Raw genomic sequence first — 21,743 nt, forward strand, 5'->3', positions numbered from 1 at the left:
TTCCAGCGCTGCCTCGGCCGGCTCTGTGCGCCATCACAGACAGAATCACAAAATCACTAGGTTGGAAGAGACCTTCAAGATCATCGAGTCCAATCCATGCCCTAACACCTCAAGTAAACCATGACACCGAGTGCCACATCCAGTCTTTTTTTAAACACATCCAGGAATGGTGACTCCACCACCTCCCTGGCAGACAATTCCAGTACTTTATCACTCTTTCTGTAAAAAACTTCTTCCTAATATCCAGCCTATATTTCCCTTGACACAGCTTGAGACTGTGTCCTCTGGTTCTGTCAGTTTCTGCCTGGAGAAAGAGACCAACCCCACCTGACTACACCCGCCTTTCAGGTGGCAGTACAGATTGATAAGGTCACCTCTGAGTCTCCTTTTCTCTAGGCTAAACACCCCCAGCTCCCTCAGTCGTTCCTCACAGGGCTTGTGTTCCAAGGCCCTCATCAGCCTCGTTGCCCTCCTCTGGATGTGCTCAAGCATCTCAACATCCTTCCCAAACCGAGGGGCCAGAACTGGACACAGCACTCAAGGTGTGGCCTCACCAGTGCAAAATACAGGGGAAGAACGACCTCCCTGCTCCTGCTGGCCACACTGCTCCTGACACAGGCCAGGATGCTGTTGGCCTTCTTGGCCACCAGAGCACACTGCTGGCTCGTGCTCAGCTGGCTGTCAACCAAGACCCCCAGGTCCCTTTCTGTATGGGCACTGCCCATCCACACTGTCCCCAACCCATACCGTTGCAGGTGGTTATTGTGGCTAAAATGCAGGACTTGGCACTTGGACTTATACATCATCTTATTGGGCTCTGCCCATCCATCCAACCGAGCCATGTGTGTGGTTTGGGTGGTTTCTACGTGTGCTACAGCTGTCCTGCAGATAGAGGACGGTTATGTTAATAAAACTGCCAGTCTGCTGCCTTTCAGTGTGCTTAACCATAAAGAAAAAAGAACATAGGACATAAAGAAAAAGACAGAGGATGTTAAACAGAACCGGGCCTGCCGTGCTGGGCAGCGCGGCACCCCTCCGCCCCGTACCCGGCGCTGTGCAGTTCCCGCACCCGGAGCAGGGGAGTCGCACCCTCCGTGCCTTCATCTCCGCTGCAGCACGGACCGCCCTCCTCCTCCGCCAGCCCTGCCCGCACCGTCCCCGGGCACGGCGAGCCGCAGGAACTGCAGTCGTGGCGAGAGCGGCCGCTCCAGATGGGCTGTGGTGTCAGGGATTTTCCTGTCAGTAACCCAGAAGGTACATCTGAATTTAAAGCTGGGTGGGGCTTCTGCTGCTCTTCTCAGGGAGTCTCTTCCTGCCTGCGGGATGGAGTGAGACGTCTGACCAGGGCCGGTAATGACAGCACAACGAGCAGCAGGTTCACGGCTAAGGAGAGTAGGTTTATATTGGATATAAGGAAAAAATACTTGCCAGTGAGGATGGTGAGAAGTTGGAACAGGTTGCCTTGAGAAAGTTGTGGATGCCCATCCGTGGAAGTGTTCAGGGTCAGGCTGTATGGACTAGTGGAAAGTGTCTCTGCCCACGGCAGGGGGATTGGAACTGCATCGTCTATGAAGGTCCCTTCCAAACTGTTCTATGATTCTATGATTTTTGCATAATTAAAACAAAAAAAGCCAGAGAAGGTGTTTGCAGGACTAGGCAAAATCAGGTTAGAATTTTTCTGCAGAAAAAGCAACAAAACTCAAGGTTTGTCAGGTGTTAATAGATAGGAATTACCTGCTTTATAGCAGAGTCCCATTTCTGAATTGTCCGTGGTCCAGGTCATGTCCCATTCCAGATCAATATCCAAACACTGAATGGTTTGGGCTGTCTCTTGTTATCCTTTTTCATCCTCACAAACACAAACTTAGTCCTATTTTTAAATTATTTGGTATATTAGTATTCTCATTATGCAGCAGACTTGCTCATCTCTTGCAATTACCGCTCATTTCCCTGCCAACTGAGTAGCTGATTTAAAGATGAGATTCTGTCTTCAAAATAGAATTAAGTATTTATTCACCTAAGTTGCATGAATGCAACTTTATCACAGAGCATTGTGTTGCTAAAGTTTTGCAGGGGTTCAAAAGCAGCTGAGTAAAATCCCTGAATAGAGGGAGTGCTAGTAAATTACTGGACCTTTAGCTGGCTGATGAAGATTGATGCCTAATCATTAGGTCATTTCAGTTTTCTACTTTATTTCTTTTCATATGGTGCAACCTTTGGAAATTTCAAATAACAAATACCGCAGGGCTGAACTGAAAATCACAACAGAATTGCCATTAAAAAAATAGGCTTGTAATTTTTCTTGATTAAGAAACGTGCTACTTAGAGAGGCAAAACTCATGAGGCAGAGTAGACACTTGAGATAATGATGGGAGGTTTTCTTGCACGTTAAGATTGTTCCTGTGCTGTGCCATGTTGTGCTTATCTGCAGAAACTATATCAAGGGTGTGTGTACCATAAAAGTGCTGCCCTTCCTTCTGCATGGCCCCTTCCCCCACCACATCTTGTTCTTTCTCACAGCGTGCTGTTACCAGCGATCCTTGGTTGGCTCTGCAGCTGCCTGGCTGCTGTTGTTTGAGATTTACACATCAGCCCCTTATCTTCTGAGTTTCTATGCCTTGTGGGCTTAAGTTGACCAAAAGATCAGTCACAATATATCAGCTATAAGCCACAGTTTTAAGTCATATTAGAAGGTGAAAATAACTCAAGAAGTTCACTGCTTAGTCCCAGAACCCATCTTGAGGCTATGGTGCAGCAGCCTATGGTGCAGTTAGGTAGGTTTGTACATGTGCTACAGCTGTCTTGGAGATCAAGAGGATGTTTATGTTAATAAAACTGCCAGTCTGCTGCCTTTGAGTGTGCTTAATCATAAGGAAAAAACAAAGAAGGATAGAGGATGTAAACAAGTAATGTTTTCTTTGTGGATGCACATACAATACAAGACATAGCAGGAAAATTCTGTTTTTCACAGGACAATAAATTACTTCTGTCACTTCACTAAGCAGGGCAAAAAGCATGTTGATGAATGAGGAGGATTATATAGGCTGAAGCCTGAATTCTGAACCATTAAAATCTTATCCGACCAGTCAGACTGGGAGCACAACAGAGACACTGGTGGGGGAAATTAAAAGCTGCAGCCATTGTTGCTTTTGCATATGCTTACCCTGAATATTTAACCCTTTGCCTTTGACACTCTCTTCCACAGTAGGGAGGTGTAGAAACTGAAAGGGGGAAGATTTTCAGTTGTCATATTTTTAAACAGTAATCTGAAAAGGTTTTTCTCCAGGTGCCCTTGAGGAGGGTGCCTGTGGAATGTAACTCATTTCAGTAAGAAACTCATTTAAATGAGGCACTGTTATTTGCATTTTACTTACTGTTTAATGGAGAATGAGGTATGAGACAGATCCCCTGCTCCTTCATGGAGATAACACTACAGAGAGTCAATGCAAATTAGTACCAGAATGAGAGGAAAGCTGAAATCAAGAGTCTAAACCTACATTCTGCAGCTGTAGTGATCTTTCTATTTAAAGAAAATTTTCAATCTAGAATATGTCTCTCCTGGTTTCTCAGGAGATAAAAATCCATATCACAGGACTATTTTGCTGATACTACTTTGCCCACTCCTGCCAGTGTCTGTAGAGAGATCAAGTAATGAAAAAGTCATTCCTGTTTTCACCATTTTGCACACATGGGTTAATGCCAGCTGGAGGAATAATGCTAAGGAGAAGTCTCTCTTAAATTAGCTATTGTCTTTTGATACCCAAAAGTATTGATGGTGCCACAACTAAATTTTCACCACAACAACATAATTATATGCAGCAACAAAATGTTAATAGGAGTAGGTGAGTTTGGCCAAAACGGTTGGCAGAGATCACATTATCTGCTGCAGCTTCCCCAAACCACCTGCATCGAGTTTCTGAGTGTGAAATGAAGTTTGTCTCTCAACAAGAAGTAGGTCTCATGGTTTTTACTCTTGAAATGCAGCTCCTCTCACTCCTATGAGTAGGTAAGCAGATAATCTTGTGCAGACTCACATAAGCAGGACTCTGGAACTCTTAACACAAGATTTATCAGTAATAGGGGAGGGCAGACCAACAGCTGGGCTTGCATACATGGATTGGTTGGGAAGAAAGTCCCCAGAACTGAAATGCAGAGGTGTGATGAAGATTAGACCCCACGGCTGCTGAGGACACCAGCAGAGCACAATGGAGATCCCCAGGCCATCATGGCAGGAAAAGGTCACAGGGAAGTTCAGGAATATTGTCTGGTGTGTTTGGGGAGCTCAGAGTGATGTGAGGAAAGGGCAGGGGAAAGCCAAACTTTCCAAAGTTCTGGCAGAATGCCTGAACAGCCCAAGCAGGAGGGTCACCAAGGGGCAAGGCAGAATGTGAAAAACTCTGTGTTTCTGCTGTCTGCTGTAGCATGTTTTGATATCATTAGTCTTTTATCTCTTTCTTCATTTGCAGGCTGTGTTCCTGACGGAATGCTTTTTCAGCCTCTGGAGTCCTGGGGGTTTTGTACAGATTTTCTGTCCCAGGAGCACATTCTTTGTAAACATGAACCTGTAGCCAAAAGCGTATGAATTCTATTTATTACATAACCTGTCCCTCTGTATTGGTGTGCCTTTCAAACCCCACTGCAGGTGCCTGCTGAGGGCTCTTTGTTGTGCCTGTCTCTGTAGTCAGCCCATGCGCAGCTGGTGTGTGGAAGCTAGGCAGACCTGTTCTGCAAGTATCTGCCTTCCTGTCAGCTGTGTGTTGGATATCCCAGGGGAGACCAGCAAAGAGCTGAAGCTGGGCGGGACTGGATTAGAAAAATCAGCGAGGAGGAACTTAATCATAAGAATTAAAACCCTGCCAAGGTAGTCATAGGAGTTAATGGGAGTGGCCTCACAAGCTGGGAACCGGCAGCAGGAGAGCTTCAGGAAAAGACAACCGCCGGGCAAGGGAAGTGGTGTCATTCAGGTAAGTGAGAGAAAGCACTTCTGGAAGATCAGCCCATGACTATTTATTTCTTAAAAGACTTTTATTAACATAAATGTGACCTGAATTAGAAGGTGGCTGTACTGTAGAGTCTATATGTCTGTGTGTGTGCATGTACATATGTGCATGTGCTTACTGCTGGTAGTGAAGCTACTTAGAGCCATTTCTGTGATCATTATGGTGTTGGGGTTTGATGAAAAAAATAAAAGAGGGATGTGTCTACACACTGTCTGATTTTAATTAAATCACTCACAGGCTTTTTTTAAGGAGGAAGAAATTAACAAAGCAATTAAGTTTTGTATAAAATTAGTCTCAGTTCACTGAAACAGGGTGATGCTATGAATATGTGTATAAATATGTCCAGTCTTAAGTAATACATGCTTAGGGCTGAATTCAGAACTAATTACTGTTTTACTGCCATCGCTGTTGCTTGATTGTAATGCAGTGATCTCTAACCCAAAGTGGTGCAGATATCTAGTTTTTCCTGTGTTTACCTGTGTGTGCATGAGCTACTGATTAAGTTACAAACAAAATCTGTGTTAAATCCACCAAGAAACATCCAGAACTTGGGAAACTAAAACTAAAGTTGTCTACACAACTTCAGGTGGCTGTGAATTTATCAAAGCAGATTCAGGTTTGATTTCTGAAACCATTAAGCAGCAATGTGATGTCATACAGTGTTTTTATCACACAGTAGATTTTCCACAAGAGCTATATGTATGTGTGGTCCTTTGAAACAAAAATCCTTCATTCTTCTCATGTTCTGTCATAGCTTTTACTGTCACAGTTTTTCAGAATTTCTGTATTTGTGCTGGGGTTTGATACAGGCTTAATACAGGCACCTACCAGCAAAATCAGAGCTCAGTCAGCAGGGAGACATTTTCAAAAGTAGTATATGATTTTGCTTTCATAAAAGGAAGCCATAGGTGGTAGTGTACTGCTGAAAGTTTGGCCTCTAGACTTTTAATAGCCTGCTCATTAAGGCCTTCAGCTTAATGTATTCCTTGGGGTTTTTTATTATTTTAACTCATTCTTCAGATTACCTGTGAGGAATTACTTTTGGTGGCCTTAATTAATTTGGAATGTTCAAGATATATGTTAATTTTCCAGAAACTATAGTAGTCCATGTCTGCATTAGAAAAAATGTCTTAATCCTCATTCAGGTTCTGTACCATTTCACATTTCTGTACTTAGATTTCCTTATGCAGCACAAATAAATTAATTTTTGTAGATGATCTAAGCAAAACCTAGCACTGTAAGAACTTGCATATCTCCACTGAAATGGTGCCAGTTAGAGCTAACATTTTTAGCATAAAAGCACAGCAGCATTGAGTCCTCCTGACTAATTTTTCAGTGCAGTAGTAACTGTTAACTTTGCCTGCTTTTTCTGCTATATTGAAAAGGAGCCAAGTTTCCTCTAAGTAACCACCTGCTGAAATAGCAGCATGAGCCTCATTATTTGCTGTTTTCTCTATGTTCTAGCTCTTCAAAAGTGGGCAGCCTAATTTTCTTCCACTCCCTTAATATCCTTCTGTAGCAGCTAGCCTAGGTTTAATATGCAAGTATTGCTTCTAATTTTGGACCAAAAGAAAATCTTGTGTTTCCGTATCTGATTTTTGAAACACTTTGTTTTCTTACAGGGTATTACAGCTACCAGCTGTTTCAAAAGTGAGTTATAATACTAAATCTTGATAGCTGAGACAGTCCAACAGCAAGCCACAGGATATTATTTTTAGTCCTTGTCCACAAGGACAGAAGGGACGCTGGTGTAGCTGGTCAGAATTTTCCATTCAGCACAGGTGAAGATGCTGCTTGGTAACCCACAGGTGCCTTGCAGTGAGAGATTAGGTGACTCCATGGGCCAGGGAAGCCTTGAAAAAATGACATGGTCTGTCAGGCTGTTGGAAATAGTCACTAAGGTCTTCTTCAGGCAGAAGAGACAGAATATGCAGTCTAACAAATGCATGGCTGAAACCTGTCGGGCTCATTTTTTTATTTGTTTTGGATGCTGCTTTTAGTAAATGGTGGACAAAGCAGAGGAAAAAAAATCTCTTTTTCTCTGTTTGCTTTGCAATGGTGCTTTATTCCTCCCTCTTTTCTTACATTCAGTGTCCACAACTGCCTACTCCTGTGGTTTCCTGCTGCTTTGGTTCCTGTAATTCCCTGGTAGCTCCTCTCCCTTCCTGCTGCACAGCCAGCACAGTGCACTTGTGCACAGCAGTTGCCAAAGCCTTGACTGTTGACCATGTTCAAAGGTCAGATAAAAGAGGAGGGAAATAGTAAAAGCAGCAGTGAAATGGTAACGGGAGAAGCTAGAGAGCAAGGTTTTGCCACTGCAGGAAACTGAGTGGAAGACATAACGTTTAAGGATTTGTCTTTTATCACTCAGACAGTGTGCTGGACTGCAGTTACTGAATGACTCAGCTGTACTTTATATGTCTGTAGTCACATTACAGCTGGTCCTCGCAATTGGTGCATGAAAAACAAGTGTAAGAATATTTTTATAAAAAAGTGGTGTGCAGTTAACATGGGACAGGATGTCTGGAGAAATAACTGCATTAAGTCCATGTCAGCGCATAGCACTTTTTAAAGGGTCTAATGAAGATCTAGATGAATCTTAGCCTTTATTTTCGTCATATTTAATTAATCAGCTGTTTCTTTAGACCTTTAGCTAATCATTACACAAGGATTTACATGTTTGCACTGATGATGAGAACTGCTCGTAGCTTACAAATTAGACATATTCAGAGGCAAAACTGTGAATTTGGACAACTTACTATCCTGAACATGGCAGGAGCAAGCAGCAGGCAGCTTCTGTGTGGGCAGTATTTGAGCTGTCTGTTCCATATATTCCATGGGCGTCTTAAGTCTTGATATTTCTTTTCAGTCTTCACCACAAAGTTTGTCACTCAGACTTCTTAAGTCTTAGTCCTGACACTTTAAATAACATAATTTGAACTTAATGAGAACTTCAAGGCCATAAAATGTCAGAGAGCATTGATTATTTCAGGTCTTTACAATTATGTGAATGCTTCTGCTATTGCTGAGGGGACAGTTCCATGTGAGAATGAGTGACAGGGGATTGGAAAAATCACGGTAAGGCTTCTGCTGGCGCCCAGTGCTTGTGGATCTGTGCTGACACAGGGAGTGGTTTCACACTGCAGCTTTAGATGAATTAGCCATTCACCCCTGACTAATACCAGCCACTAAAATAGCAGGAAATCATGGCAAAAGAGCAATGGATTTTTCCTGCTAGGTTAGTAGTTTGAATCAAGTTACCATGTGATCGATTGCACAACTGAGAGCAAAGCAAGAAATGAGAACACAGCAGAGACAGGAGATAATTCCTTCTTTTGGCATTGGTGAACACTTAATTCAGCTCAGCTACATTCACATTCAGTATTTGGGTTTCCTGAACTGCTTTAAGCAGCTCCCACAGATGATACCTTCTAGCTGCTTGTTCCTGTCCCTGTGTTGCCCAAGTGCTCATCCTGTTCGCAAATGTGCAAAGAGGAACAGTGTTGGTGTAGGATGAGAGCTAATTAATCTGTCACTGCTGCCAAGCTGTGGAACTGCTGTGCCACATGTAGTGCACCAAGTAGTCTGCTAGGAGCGGTTTGCAAGTGCAGGTGACTGTAGTTTAATTTCTGCTAAGGTTTTGCCTTATATTTCCCATTGTCTAAGAACAGCTGCTTCTGCTATTTTTAGCTACTGTGGTCTTCATTGTATATTTGGCTTTGACATCAGGATTTGGGTTCAGGTTGAGGGTCAGAAGGCTCTGCAGAGGGATCTGGACAGGCTGAATCCATGGGCTTGGTCCAGGTGTGTGGGGTTCAACAAGGCCAGGTTGTGGGTCCTGCCCTTGGGTCACACCAACCCCCTGCAGCTCCAGGCTGGGGCAGAGGGGCTGGAAAGCTGGGAAAGGCCCTGGGGGTGCTGGGGACAGCACTGGACAGGAGCCCAGGGGTGCCCAGGGGGCAGGAGGCCAATGGCACCTGAGCTGTGCCAGCCATGGTGTGGCAGCAGGGCCAGGACAGTGACTGTCCCCTGGGCTGGCACTGCTGGGGCCACACCTCAGATCCTGGGGAAGTTCTGGGAACCTCAGGACAAGAAACACATTGAGGGGCTGGAGCATGTCCAGAGAAGGGAATGGAGCTAGGAGAGGGTGTGGAGCACGAGGAGGGGCTGAGGGAGCTGGGGGGCTCAGCCTGGAGAAAAGGAGGCTCAGGGGGGACCTTCTGGCTCTGCACCACTCCTGATAGGAGGGGACAGCTGGGGAGGATTGGGCTCTGCTCCCAGGGAACAAGGGACAGGACAAGAGGAAACAGCCTCACGTTGTGTCAGGGGATGTTTATATTAGATCAGGAAAAAGTTCTTTACTAAGAGTTATTAAACATTGGAATGGGCTGCCCAGTGAAATTGGTGGAGTCACCATGCCTGGAAATGTACAAAAAGCCTGTGGATGTGGCACATGAGGGCATGGTTTAGTGGTGAACATGGTGGTGGTGCTGGGCTGACTGTGCGATTTGATGGTTTTAATGATCTTTTCCAACCTTTACAGCTCTATGAATTCCAGTGAATGGAATTCAGTCTGTGTAAAGGAAAATTTCAAAAATTCAGTGGAATGAACAAGCTGACATTTAGTAAAAATTGCACAAATTCTCTAATGCAAATCCTAAACTGAAGTAACACAGTGTATGTGTGCACATGATCTAGACAGCACTGATCTTGGTACAGTGTTAACCCACAGGCAAGAAAAATCAGAATGCCAGTAAGGCACAGATTTTGAACCTTTTAAGATATTTTTGTTTCCTTTATTCTGTCTTGAAAAATGTCTTAATCTAATAAAATTAGTTGAGCACTGTCAGTAGTCCTGCTCTGTGTTGAGTATGCACATGAACATGTTAGTTCCACATAATTTTCATGTGTCTCCCATTGCAAAAAATATTAAATATATAACATGAGTTCTGTGGATTTCCAAGTTACCATTCTCTTTGTGAGGATAGGAATGTAAGAACTGCAGTGATATTACTGTTAGACAAGTAAGCTGCAGAAACAGCCTAGTCCAGGAATTTATTTAGTCTTGACCTGAAAAGTAGCACTGAAAGGCACTTCTTCAGAATTACCTTACTGAGCAAAACTTCTTTTTCTGCTTGCTGAGTATTGTGAGAGGATAGAGAGGTAGAGTGTAAGTGCGCTTCTGTAATCAATCTTTTCCAGTGCTTACACCTCCATGTGAAACCACAGCACATGGGAGTGCCAGGGCAAATAAAGACAAATGACTGCCACTGTTTTCATTCCTGGATGCCATGGTTCTGCCCTGAGTATGGTTGGAAAACATGAGTGCCACCCACTGGCACTGGTGAACACTGCTGGAAGGTGCATAAAGAGTAGGGAGGAATCTTTTTTACAGACAGGGACCAGTGTAGACATGGCTGCTGTGTCAGAGCTTTTTCCATGGATCTTTGCTGCTCTCTCTGTAAGCATAAATTGGGATGTGTGTGCTTTTGTGTGCCTGTGCTTGCATGGTGTGTAAATATCAGTGTGCATTTCTAGTAAGCACCTGTACAAAGCCATTGGCAAGTTTTAAGATGGAGCTTGGACTGTTCATGACTTATACAATATGATTACTGGCTACTGGTCCTGAAATCTGTGTGTACCTGAGAATGAAGGAAGCCAGGCCTGGTCCTGTGTATTTGTGTGTAAATGTGTGTGTGTGTTAGAGCTGAGGTGGGTTGTTTCAGTGTGCTTGCTTTCAGAGTGTACATGAAAAGCTTGGTATTATTGCTGTGTTATTACTCCTTTGACTGGATTCCTGGTGTAGCCAGCCTTGGAACTAGGTAAATCTGCTAGCATATTAAGAATGAAATCAAATAAAAAAAGGAAACAGGCTTTTTGTGATACCTTAAAGCACAGATATATTCCATTTTCCTCTTTCTGCTGTCTCTGATGTGCAACTGGTAAAGAATAATTTCACTCATTAATTTTAAGCATGAGGACAAACTATTAAACTTTTCATCACCAAATTCCATAAAATCAATGCTCTATATTTGCCATTGAGGTTAATTGCCTAAAACGCATAGCTGAAAACAAAGTAGATGTTTTCAGGATAGAAGTCATGATTCCTATAAAATGTTCTAGATAATACTGTTTGCGAAGCTGTTACATTTTGGCAATGTTTATAAGAAGCAGTGACTAAACAAGGTGCATGCTTGTACAGGCTGTGGATTTTCAGCTACAAATGCAGAAGAGTTGCAGATGTTGTGTTTCAGAATACCTACAGACTTGGCAGTGCTCAGAAGTTGGTACAAGAGAGCCCTATGACAACTCTTTTTTCTCCTTGTCTTTGTACAGCAACAGGAGGAGTTGTGGCAAGGACTGTAGTCAAGAATGACATTTTCTCTGCATGCTGCTGATCTGTTCACTTGTAATATAGCAGAAGATAAAATGCTGAGCCATTCTGGCATCTTCAAAATGGGTTAGCTAGGAGGGTATTAGATGTTCTTTAAATATAATTAGGTTCATATCTATGGATTTTTGTACATATGCCAGCCTTTAGGACTAGGGGTCCTCATTTGCTTGTGGAGCACTGCAGAACAAGCTTAACCCTAAATTCTCTCTGGTCATGCAGTGCATCGTCCACAGGATGTGATAGTGCATATCCTGCGTCATTCTGGAAGCCTTTAAATCCCAGTGCTGCTTCATGCAGCCACTGATTGTAAGGGGTAAAAAGCTCCCTATTCACTTCACTTGTTGCTTCATCATCATCCTTTCTCCTAATAAACTGTTGTTATTCTTTATGTCTGTGCAGGAAGTGGGGGTTGGAGGCTTGCTTGCTTGTAACTGAACATGGCAGGGGATGCGAAAAGATTCTCACGGATGCTTCTGGAGTGCAATAGCAATGACAAGCTATGTGGTAAGATTCACACATTCCTTTAATAAGATTTCACATGCTTGCAGGAAGGCCAGGTTCACTGAAAAAATGTGCCAAGCCTTTTCTCTTCCTCCACTGCATCCCAGTCCACACAGAAAGATTTGATGGAGCTTTTCCTGTGTTGTGTTTCAGGGAAGAAATGTTTATGGGGATGAAGCCTCTGTGGCTGGATTAATCTCACGTAATTTCAGCCATTTTAGAGAATTCCTACTTCAAATGAGGTGTACAGCAGGCATTAAAGATTCCCTGCAGCTTCCCAAAGGACTAGTTTTGTGGGATTTTGATTTTGTGACTTTGCCATCTTTCAGAATGGAAAAAATGGTCTCGACCACCTCCAAATCTGGGGACATGTGAAAGATAGTTACCTTCACAAGCCTTGCTAATTGCAATGTCTTCCAGTCAAATTCCAAAGGTGACCACGCCTAGTTTCCTTTAAAATGCTCTGTGTAATTTTACTGGAAGGAGCTGGAGCTGTAATTGCATGTGATGACATAGCAAAATCCAGCCCGTCCCATCTCCCTGCTGTCCTGCTTCCAGTGCTGCTTCTGTTTCACTAGTGGATGTGACTTCAAATGGCTACAATTCCTGGCCTGCATATTAAAGCATCTAAATAAGTGACCTTAGGTGTGGGAGTCTTAGTGATTTCATGCAGTTTAGGTACTCAGCACCTTTGAAAAATAAGGTGTCAGCACTAACAGTGTTCAGCTATTCCAGAGGATGGACCACACACTTTTGGTGTTGAAAGTTACTGAAATGGATTGTTGCTACATGGTTATACAGAACTAAGTGTGCTGCTTACTCCTTGGTTTTCCATTTTCTTTCTCTGCTGACAGTTGTGCGTGAGTATCAAACAGAAGTGATCATTGTCCCAGTTCTCCTGGTGGGAGTTTTTGTCACTGTCCTCACTGTGATCCTTTGGCTCCACTGCCGCGGCCTGCGAGCAAAGCAGGAGCAATCAGCACCAGCTGAAACCCAAGGTAAAAAAATGCTTTTCAACAAGAGGAAAGAGTATTGTTTTCACAGCCAAAAGCCAATTCCATTTCCCCATCACTTGAGCTGTTAGGCAAAACCATTTATGAGGATCCTGACTGGTATTCAGCAATCCAGTAAACATTAGGAAAATTGTGAACAATGATATACTTAATTTTGCAGTGTTACAGCAGCCTCCTTGAACCAGGTCTCATAAGCTCTTGGAGGTTTATAACACACCCAAGATAGCTCAGCTACCTTTGGAGGCATAAAATCAGCAGGATGGCTTCTGTTGCAGTGTTGGAAACAAAAAAGTTTAATAAAAGGCAAAATAACAAACAGAGAAAAACCGAGCCAGGTGCAGGAGGTTCTTGCTCCTGGTAAAACACCTCACAAAAGTGATTAGTTTCTTTGTTCACTTATTTTTCTAGTAAATTGCCCAGGTGGGACTTTTTGGCTTCTGTCCAGTTAGCTATCCTTAAGTTTGAGGTGAAGTCCCCTAGGCCTATGAGATGCCTTTTCACCTAATCAGGGAGTGAAACTTCTGGGCCTCTTTCCTTTTTAAGGGGACAATGGATAGTATTGTCACTCCATCAACAGAGGGGCACATTCCTACATTGCAGGAGCAGTAGTGGAATCTGTAGTATGGATGGATCTGGGAAAATCTAAAGCATCGTGTCATGTAGGCTGTTTAACATGCTGTGGTAATAACATCACAAGAGCTGTGAAGTGTATTTATGTAACAGCATATGAAGGCTGCTGCAAGGAGAGTTTTACTAGGGTAATTATGAATGATAGTAATTTTTATGTAGATTACACCTAGTTAATCTATTTTGTATACTGCCATTTAAGAAATTTAATTTCAAGCTGCTGTCACCCTCTTCCTTTGGAGACAACATGAAGTAGAACAGGGTGAGGGGGTAGTAGGTAGTAGAACAGGGTGAAGTAGAACTGGTAAGGGGGTAGGGAAAGGCTTGTGGGTACATGTGTGGCTGTGGAAATGAAAATGCATTTCTGAACTAATTTTGGGTATGTTGAGGGAAACAGATCTTGAGCCTATATTAAGAGAAATAATTGAGAACTGGTAATAAAAGAAAATGTTCATTTTCTTTTATTTTTCATTTTCATGGGAATGAAGTCCAAATGTGTCTTATCTATTAAGGTTATGTAGTTAAATATGGAAGAAATTTCTAGACTGGTTCTGTCTTCATCAAATAGAGTGGGAAATAAATTCTTTGTCCTCTTCAGGGGCCAGGATAAGTAGGATACAATAACAGTTCCTTACTTTGCCCTGATTTCTGAAACACTGTGGAGCAAAAATTAAAGAGCATGGAAGGATGAGCATACTGGCTGATGTCACTCCTATTCTCCTCATACCTGGAGGGTCTGTCCTGGTGTCCTTCCCTGGCAAGCGGCCAGCATCAGGGGGACAATGGTTAATCACCAGCCATTAACAGGTAATTGAAGAACTCCTCTTTAGCAGTGAAACTAGCTTACAGCAACTGGTCTGACTTGTTTTTTAACTCTGCAACCTAAAAAAAAATAGATAGCTTTCTATTCATAACAATTGCCATCTATTACAAGAGTAATAGATGTCTGTCTGCTTTTATGCATCATATGTATTTGCTTTTGTCAGTGACAAGAAAGAATCAGCAGGAACCCTGCTCAACAGAGAACCACTACATCCAGCTGACTGAGAGATCTGTGGAGAGCCTGCTAAATTCTGGATCCTTGACTCTGAAAGAATTAGAGATACCACGAGAGAAACTCTTACCAGACACCTTGCAGCTGATAAAACTTGGGAGCTATGGGAGCATCTACAGAGGACAGCTAGAAACTGGGAGCTCTGGGAAGACAAAGACTGTGATATTGAAAGCCTTGCAAGGTGTGGCCCGTGATCAGGATCCATTTTGGTACAGTCTCTGTATCCCAGACATGGTGCTGGGAAGAGCGTTGCCATCAGTACTGGACAAGAACAAGCTATGTTCAGTACAGTAAGTCCGAGATGTTCCTGTAGGAATGTCTTGGTAGGATTAAAGATTGCTGATCATGTTGGTTTTAGCTGTCAGCCTGTTGTTTGCTGCTTTCTTTTGTTGTTGGTTTGGTTTTTTAAAATTTGTTTTCTTTTGTTCTCTCAGATCCAGCTAGTCCCCAGAAAGTAAAGGATTTCTTGGGAAGGATTAAATTTCATCAAAATCTTGGCCATCATGAGAACCTGGTTGAATTGGTTGGATGTTGTGTAGACCAGCTCCCACTTTATATGATCATGGAAGATGTGTCTCTTGGTGACCTGTTGACATTTCTGTGGACATGTCGGAAGGTGAGTCAAAAGAAGCGATGACAGAATAGCTTCTTGAGTTCCTTAGGTACATATCTATCCCTAAGTCATAAAGTATTTTTTTCATCTCTCCATGCATCCCTCTATATAAATCAAAACTATTTCCATGCTCCAAAGAAGTTCTACACAGTCCTACTTGGCAGACCATTGAAGGGCATTGCAGGCAGTAGAATTAGAATGAATTCATACAGCCACCTGCATTTCTAAAGTTTTCAATCATGTCTCACTCCAAATGCTTTTAAGAAAGAAGAGCAGTTACAACACAGGGGAAGGTCATGGGATGATAACTAATTGGTAAAATACAGAAAATAGAATATAAGAATGAAAGGTTGGTACTTGCACTGAAGGGAGGTCAGCTATCTAGGGCATGGTGCTGTTAATTCTATGTATTAATACCCTAAAAATGGGATGATAGTGACGTGAGGATATTTGCTGATGATTCCAGCCAGTAAAGCCAAGGGCAGACCCAAAGGAATTGCAGAAGGATCTTCCAAGATTGAGAGACTTGTCAATAAAAAGAACAGATGAAATTCAGCATAGTTAAAAATGAAATAATGCACAGGAAGAAGTTTCATATATGTGAATGATGTCTTCATGTCTGCCCATTGCTGATGAGGTCTGATGTATGAAAATATGCAGTTCATTGAAAATGAACTCAAGCTAAAAAAAGAGCCTAAATATCAGGGGAGGTTTCTATTGGATAGCAGGAAGATATTCTTTCCCCAGAGGGTGGTGGGGCACTGAACAGGTGCTCCAGGGAGTGGTCACAGCTGCAAGACTGTCTGAGCTCCTGGATTGTTTGGACGACACCATCAGGGACAGGGTGGGGTTGTTGGGATGTCCTATGCAGGACCAGGGGTTGGACTTAATGGTCTTTTTGGGTCGCTTCCCCTTCAGCATATTCTGATTCTATGACTCATTGTTACAAAAGACACGGAAACAAAACTCTGCTGTTACCATGTAAATCCATCACTCTCCTACATCTGAAACTCTAAATAGAGAAGGATTGATTCCTGTCCTGTTCAGCAGAAGGTCCAGATGGTAGGAAATAAGGCTAGTACATGTCACATTCAAAACAAATAAATGGAGCTGATTCTTCATGATCTAAGGATTTGACTAATGGAATGTCAGTGACTGCTGTGGATAGCCACTGACTGCTGTGGATACTGACAGTTCATATGAGGTCAGTTATGGAAGGTAATCTTTCAAAGGTTACTGAACATGTTGAAACCATAACCATCTAAGGAAGTTTTAAGTAGAACGTATCTGTAGGCTGTAAAGTGGCACAGGAAGAACATTGTATGCTTACCTTACTCTCTCTCTCATCTCTCTCTCTCTTACTGTTACAGGCAGGGTGGTAGGAGAGATGGATTGTTATTCTCATACCAGGTGCCCAATTCAAGTGTTAGAAATGTGCTTTTCTACTCATCATTTTAATTTATAATATATCTTTTATTCACCTGCGTGGATTGTCATTCTTCACTGTCATTCTGACAATTTCTAACATTAATTTTTTCCCCACATGTCAATTTGCCCACCAGATGTCTATAATAGACTTGTTTTACTCAACACACTCTCAACATCACCCATCCACATCCTCCTACATTTCAGTCAATTTATGAGAGATTATGAGAAGGAAGAGTATAAGAATACATAGATTAGAAGGAAACATTCCCCACAATCCTACTGTGGCAAGTGCTGTGGCATTTGCTTGAACCAAGGTCTCTTACTTTGTGTCTAGGATGTAATGGCAATGGATGGTGTCCCCTATGACCTCACTGAGAGGCAGGTATATGAGGTTGGACAGCAGGTTGCAGCAGCTCTGGTAAGTCTGCTCAGGTTGGCTGTATTTTTTCCTTCTTGCTTGACTGTAACACAAGTTTGTGTGGTGGCTGAAGTCTTCTTGGCCTAAGCACTGAGAATAAAGGCTTTGTTAAAATATGCTTCCATTATGTCGGTGGCACATGTAACTTCACAATATTGAAGGTAAGCATAAACTCAGTGACAATTTGTATCAGTTAAATTTGCTTTTAAAAATCATCCTGTCTTCTTTCTTTTCCAATTTCCCAGGCTTATCTCGAAGAAAAGAACTTGTTCCATGGTGACATTGCTGCCAAGAATGTCCTTCTCCATGACAACTTCACTGCTAAGCTCTGTGGTTTGGGCCTGGCCTATGAAACTCACACACATGGTGCCAGCTCAGTCACACGGAAAGTGCCCGTCAAGTGGCAGGCACCAGAGAGGCTCCTGAGCAAACCCCCTACCATCAAGGCAGACATGTATGGCTTCATTTTGGGACTAGAAGTTCACCTGTCTCTTCCACTCCTTTATGTATGATTTCATGTCCTGAAATTCACAGGAAGGCAGATGTAGTTTCAGCATAACACTCCACTTTTACAGCTCATTCTTTCTCCTGTCTGCAGGCCATACCTAGTTGTTTTTAGGTATTTAAGCCAGCAAACAACATTACTTTGTTTTATTTTCTTGCAGATGGTCTTTTGGAATTCTACTGTATGAAATGATTACATTAGGTAAGAAGATTTAATGCTAATTAAAAAAAAAAAGAAAAAACATAGGGAAGCAGCAAATTAACAAGATCCAAAATCTCAAATTTTAGAATGTAAAGTTGGGCCATTTAAATGAGCACTCTGCTTTTTTCCAATTTGCAAAGTCTCATCAATTCCTTTTAGACCTTCTGTTATTGTAAATTGTGGTAGGAAAAAAATCCCAGATTTTGGTAGGGAAGGAAGGCAGTCTTGCACAGAAGCTGCTCTCTGCAACCACTGCCATAGAGTTTTCTACCATTGCTCCTTTTGCCCTTCCAGGTGCTCCACCATATCCTGAGGTGCCACCTTCTGACATCTTATCATACCTGCAGAAACAGAATATTATGAAGCAGCCCTTGAGCTGTCAGCAAGCCATGTAAGCCACTTGCTTTGTGGACAATTGAACATGAGGTTGGCAAAACTAAATGGAAATGAGACATAGAAAATGAGATTTTATACAAAATTTCTAAGTCTAGATTATGCAGAGAGTAATCTGCTAGCTGAGGAGGTTTGTGTCTGCTGCATCTCCTTACTGAGTTCTGCTGCATAAAACCTCTGTGGCCAAAACCTTTCTGTCCTGTTGAAAATGACACTTGTTTCTGTTTGCTTAAGTACCCTTGCATTTTGCTGCTCCACTGCTTCCTTGCAAGGTGCAGCACTGCTGGGGAATGATTTTTCTCCTCTAAGTTATAGGATATTCTCTGAAGCAAACAAAGTATCCAAAGGGAAGATCTAAGATACATTTCATTGTATGAAGGCATAATTTCATAATTTCTTGATTTACAGGTACTGCATCATGAAGTCCTGCTGGCAGTGGAGTGCAGCTCACCGGCCTTCCCCAGCACAGCTCTTGTGCTCCCTGAAAACAGCTATGAAGACCAGCAATGGGCACACAGTGCTGCAGGTGCCTGAGCCAGTGGTGCCTGAACTCTATGCTGATGTTGCTGGTGTTGATGTGCATAGCCTGGTGAGGGAATACACAATCCTCTAAAGGGTCCTTTCATATTTTGGTAAAGCAGAAAGAAGTCTCAGAGTTTCCCTTTCTAAATATTTTGCAAGCTTGGAATGAGGTGTGTATATTGGAAGGGATCCCTTTGTTCTTCAAACATCTATATATCTTCATGCTAGACACAAGAAACTGTTATCATCATTGTTAAATCAACTTGTTGGTATCATTCTGCCCATCATTTGGAAGTAAAGTGTGTTAGGAAGCTGTAGAAAATGTAATGAGAAACTTGAATTAAAGGAGTGTTTGGTTTGTCTGGCAAGGTTTTGGTGGTGGGGTGGACTGCAGAGGTGACTTCTGTGAGAAGATGCCAGAAACTTCCCTCAGCTCCACGATGGACCTGCTGCTGGTCAAGGCTAAGCCCTTCAGCAACACTGGTAGCACCTCCATGATTACATATTTAAGAAAGTGTAAAAGATACTGCACAACAGCAGGTGAAAGAGAGGAGTGTGAATGTGAGCGGAACAGCTGTGCAAACACCCGGGGCAGGGCAGAAGGAGGGGTAGGAGCTGCTCCAGAGCTGAGATTTCCCTGAGATTCTGTGGTACAGCCCACAGAGAGGTGGCTGAGCCCCTGCAGCCCTTGCAGGGCAGGGGCGGGTGCAGAGATCCACCTGCAGTCCCTGAAGGAGCCTACCCCCGAGCAGGGGCATGTCTGAAGGAGGCTGTGACTCCAAGGGAAGCCTGTGCTGGAGCAGAATCTGTCCTAGCAGAATCTGTGGAGAGAGGAGCCCTCACTGGAGAAGGACTGCACCTCATAGAAAGGGACTCATGCTGGAGCACTTCATGAAAAACAACCCTTGCGAAGAAATTCTTGTAGGACCTACTTTCCTTTGGAGGGATGCCACACTGGAGCAGGGAAAGCGTGTGAGGAGTCCTCTCCGTGCGGAGGAAGGAGCAGCAGAGACAATGTGAGAAGAATTCACCACAACCCCCATTCTCCCTGCTGGATGAGAAAAGGTAGAGAAATTGGGAGTGAAGCTGAGCCTGGGAAGAAGGGAAGGGTAGAGGAAGGTGCTGTAATACTTGGTTTTATTTCTCATTATACTTCCTAATTTGATTAGCAAAAAACTATTTTTTCTCAAGTTGAGTCTGTTTTGCCAATAACAGTAATTGGTGAATGATCTCTTGCTCTCCTTGTCTTGAGCTGGGAGCCTTTTGTTATATTTTCTCTCCCCTGTCCAGTTAAGAAGAGGAAATTACACAGTGGCTGGATGGGTACCTGCCATGAGGTTTCTGGAAATTTTTCACCATCTTTTCTGTCCCAGGAAAATGCATCAGTTGGGTATTTGAAAGAGAAGATGTCCTGGGGAACATGCTGTGGTGGTATTCAATAATTCTCTGGGATTTCTCCAGTGCTTTATGCTCTAGCTTCCCTTGGGAGCATGTGCACTGTATTCAAACACACATAAAACCAATCCCCACGCCTCCTTTCCCAGCAACAACAACAAAACCAAGCAAAACCCTTCTGTGGATGCAGAAGCTGTTACATAAATGTCATACATCTTCAATGGAGAGTGTGCTTTCTCTGCAGGTCAGGGGAGTACTCCAAAGCTTATATGAAATTTTTTTATCATTGATTTTCATGGACATGCAGACATGATAAAAAATTTGCACTGGAAGTTGTGGCTATTTTACTTTCATTTAAAAAGAAGCAGAATCAGTCTGTGAAACAGATTTTCTCGCGTCTGTTTTTAAAGTTGACAGTATCTTAGGGTTATTTTTTCTCTTACTATTTTGAAACTGTGAGCACTAAAGATCCTTGTGAAAAAAGACTAAATACACATTAAAGGAATAATTTTACCATTCTGTGTGAAGAGTGGATTCAGTGTTCACTCAGCATCTCCCTACTTAGCATGACTCTTTCCATTCTGGTTTCCATCAAAACTTGTTGGTCTTCTTTCAAAGACAATGGTAAGAAGTTTTCTATTTTTAATGCAAAATGACATGAATGTAATAGTTGTAATAGTTCCGTCACTTAGGCTTTGTCGGAAATGATGTTTGCTTCCATAAATAAATGTGAGTTCATTGCAAAGTCCATTCAAGAGGAAGCAGTCAGCTTTCTGACTTTTCCCATGGTGTTAGCTAATTGCCACCTGGATCTTCATAAACCAGTTGGTGTAAATCTGACGTGGAGAATTGAGATACCTTCTTTTCCAAATGGTAGAATAATAACATCCTTTTCTCTCTCCCTCACTTGGAAACAGTTTGAAAGCTACCGGGTAAATTAGGTAAAATTCAGTTATCTTTGGTGAATAAACTATTTATTTAAAAAATCATTTGATTGGTTCAAACCTCCCACTGAAAAGTGGGTACTCAGAAAGGTCTTGCCTGTGAAATGTGGGTATGTGACATGATGGAGAAGGAAGACTCGTTCACCAGATGATGATCTACAAGTCTCTCTTTATTCCTGAATCGCCAATTATTATACACTTTTTAATTAGCTCATGCATAGTGCAAAATCCCAGCTCACCATTGGCTAATTAGCTATCAGCTATCTACGTGCTGTTTTGGTGTAACTATCACTACTTTCCTAAGCTGTCCTGCTCCACCACCTGTCTCTGTGCATTTCTTCATCCGTGGGCCAAGGACACAGTTTAATTGGAATGGCAACTCCCCTCATTCTCTATCTCGGTCCAATTAATCTCACTGTGACCTTTAGCTCGGAGCCAGCTTGTTACAAAGCTCTCAACAGTGACAGATAATACAATCCCAGAGCTGTGAAAGCATCCCCAGCTCCTGCAGATTTGACAAAAAACACACAAGGTGCCTCATTAAACAGAGGTAACAAATGCAGCACTCTTCTCAGAGCACAGAAAGCAATGCTCTGATTTACACAAATGCTCATATTTTATTTCTGTTGTGAAAGCTCTGATTAAGGAAATCCATGGGAATTCAGATGCTGAGCACCTCACAGCCTCCAACAAAAGATCTACTTTGGTTTCCCCTGCAAGCAAATCTGTGCCAAG

At 42.7% G+C, this 21,743-nt stretch overlaps 1 protein-coding gene across 3 annotated transcripts; it reads left to right on the forward strand.

The window, feature by feature from the left end:
• The first annotated feature begins 1,158 nt into the window (after positions 1–1,158).
• On the forward strand, positions 1,159–20,580 carry STYK1 (serine/threonine/tyrosine kinase 1). Of its 3 annotated transcripts, none has more exons than XM_039720510.1 (11): positions 1,159–1,254; positions 4,467–4,964; positions 11,794–11,898; positions 12,750–12,893; positions 14,522–14,770; positions 15,024–15,205; positions 16,965–17,048; positions 17,294–17,502; positions 17,714–17,754; positions 18,049–18,145; positions 18,556–20,580. In XM_039720510.1, the coding sequence occupies exons 3-11, from the start codon at positions 11,832–11,834 to the stop codon at positions 18,758–18,760; spliced, it is 1,278 nt and encodes a 425-aa protein (XP_039576444.1). In that variant the 5' UTR covers positions 1,159–1,254; positions 4,467–4,964; positions 11,794–11,831; the 3' UTR covers positions 18,761–20,580. The 3 variants fall into 3 exon arrangements, with proteins under 3 accessions (XP_039576444.1, XP_039576453.1, XP_039576462.1); XM_039720519.1 differs by having other exon boundaries at positions 1,160–1,254; positions 4,643–4,964; XM_039720528.1 differs by lacking the exon at positions 4,467–4,964 and having other exon boundaries at positions 1,167–1,254.
• The last annotated feature ends 1,163 nt before the right edge of the window (positions 20,581–21,743 follow it).

Source organism: Passer montanus, unplaced genomic scaffold (genome assembly GCF_014805655.1).
Source record: "Passer montanus isolate IOZ18808 unplaced genomic scaffold, ASM1480565v1 scaffold106, whole genome shotgun sequence".
In the NCBI taxonomy this organism is placed as follows: domain Eukaryota; kingdom Metazoa; phylum Chordata; class Aves; order Passeriformes; family Passeridae; genus Passer; species Passer montanus.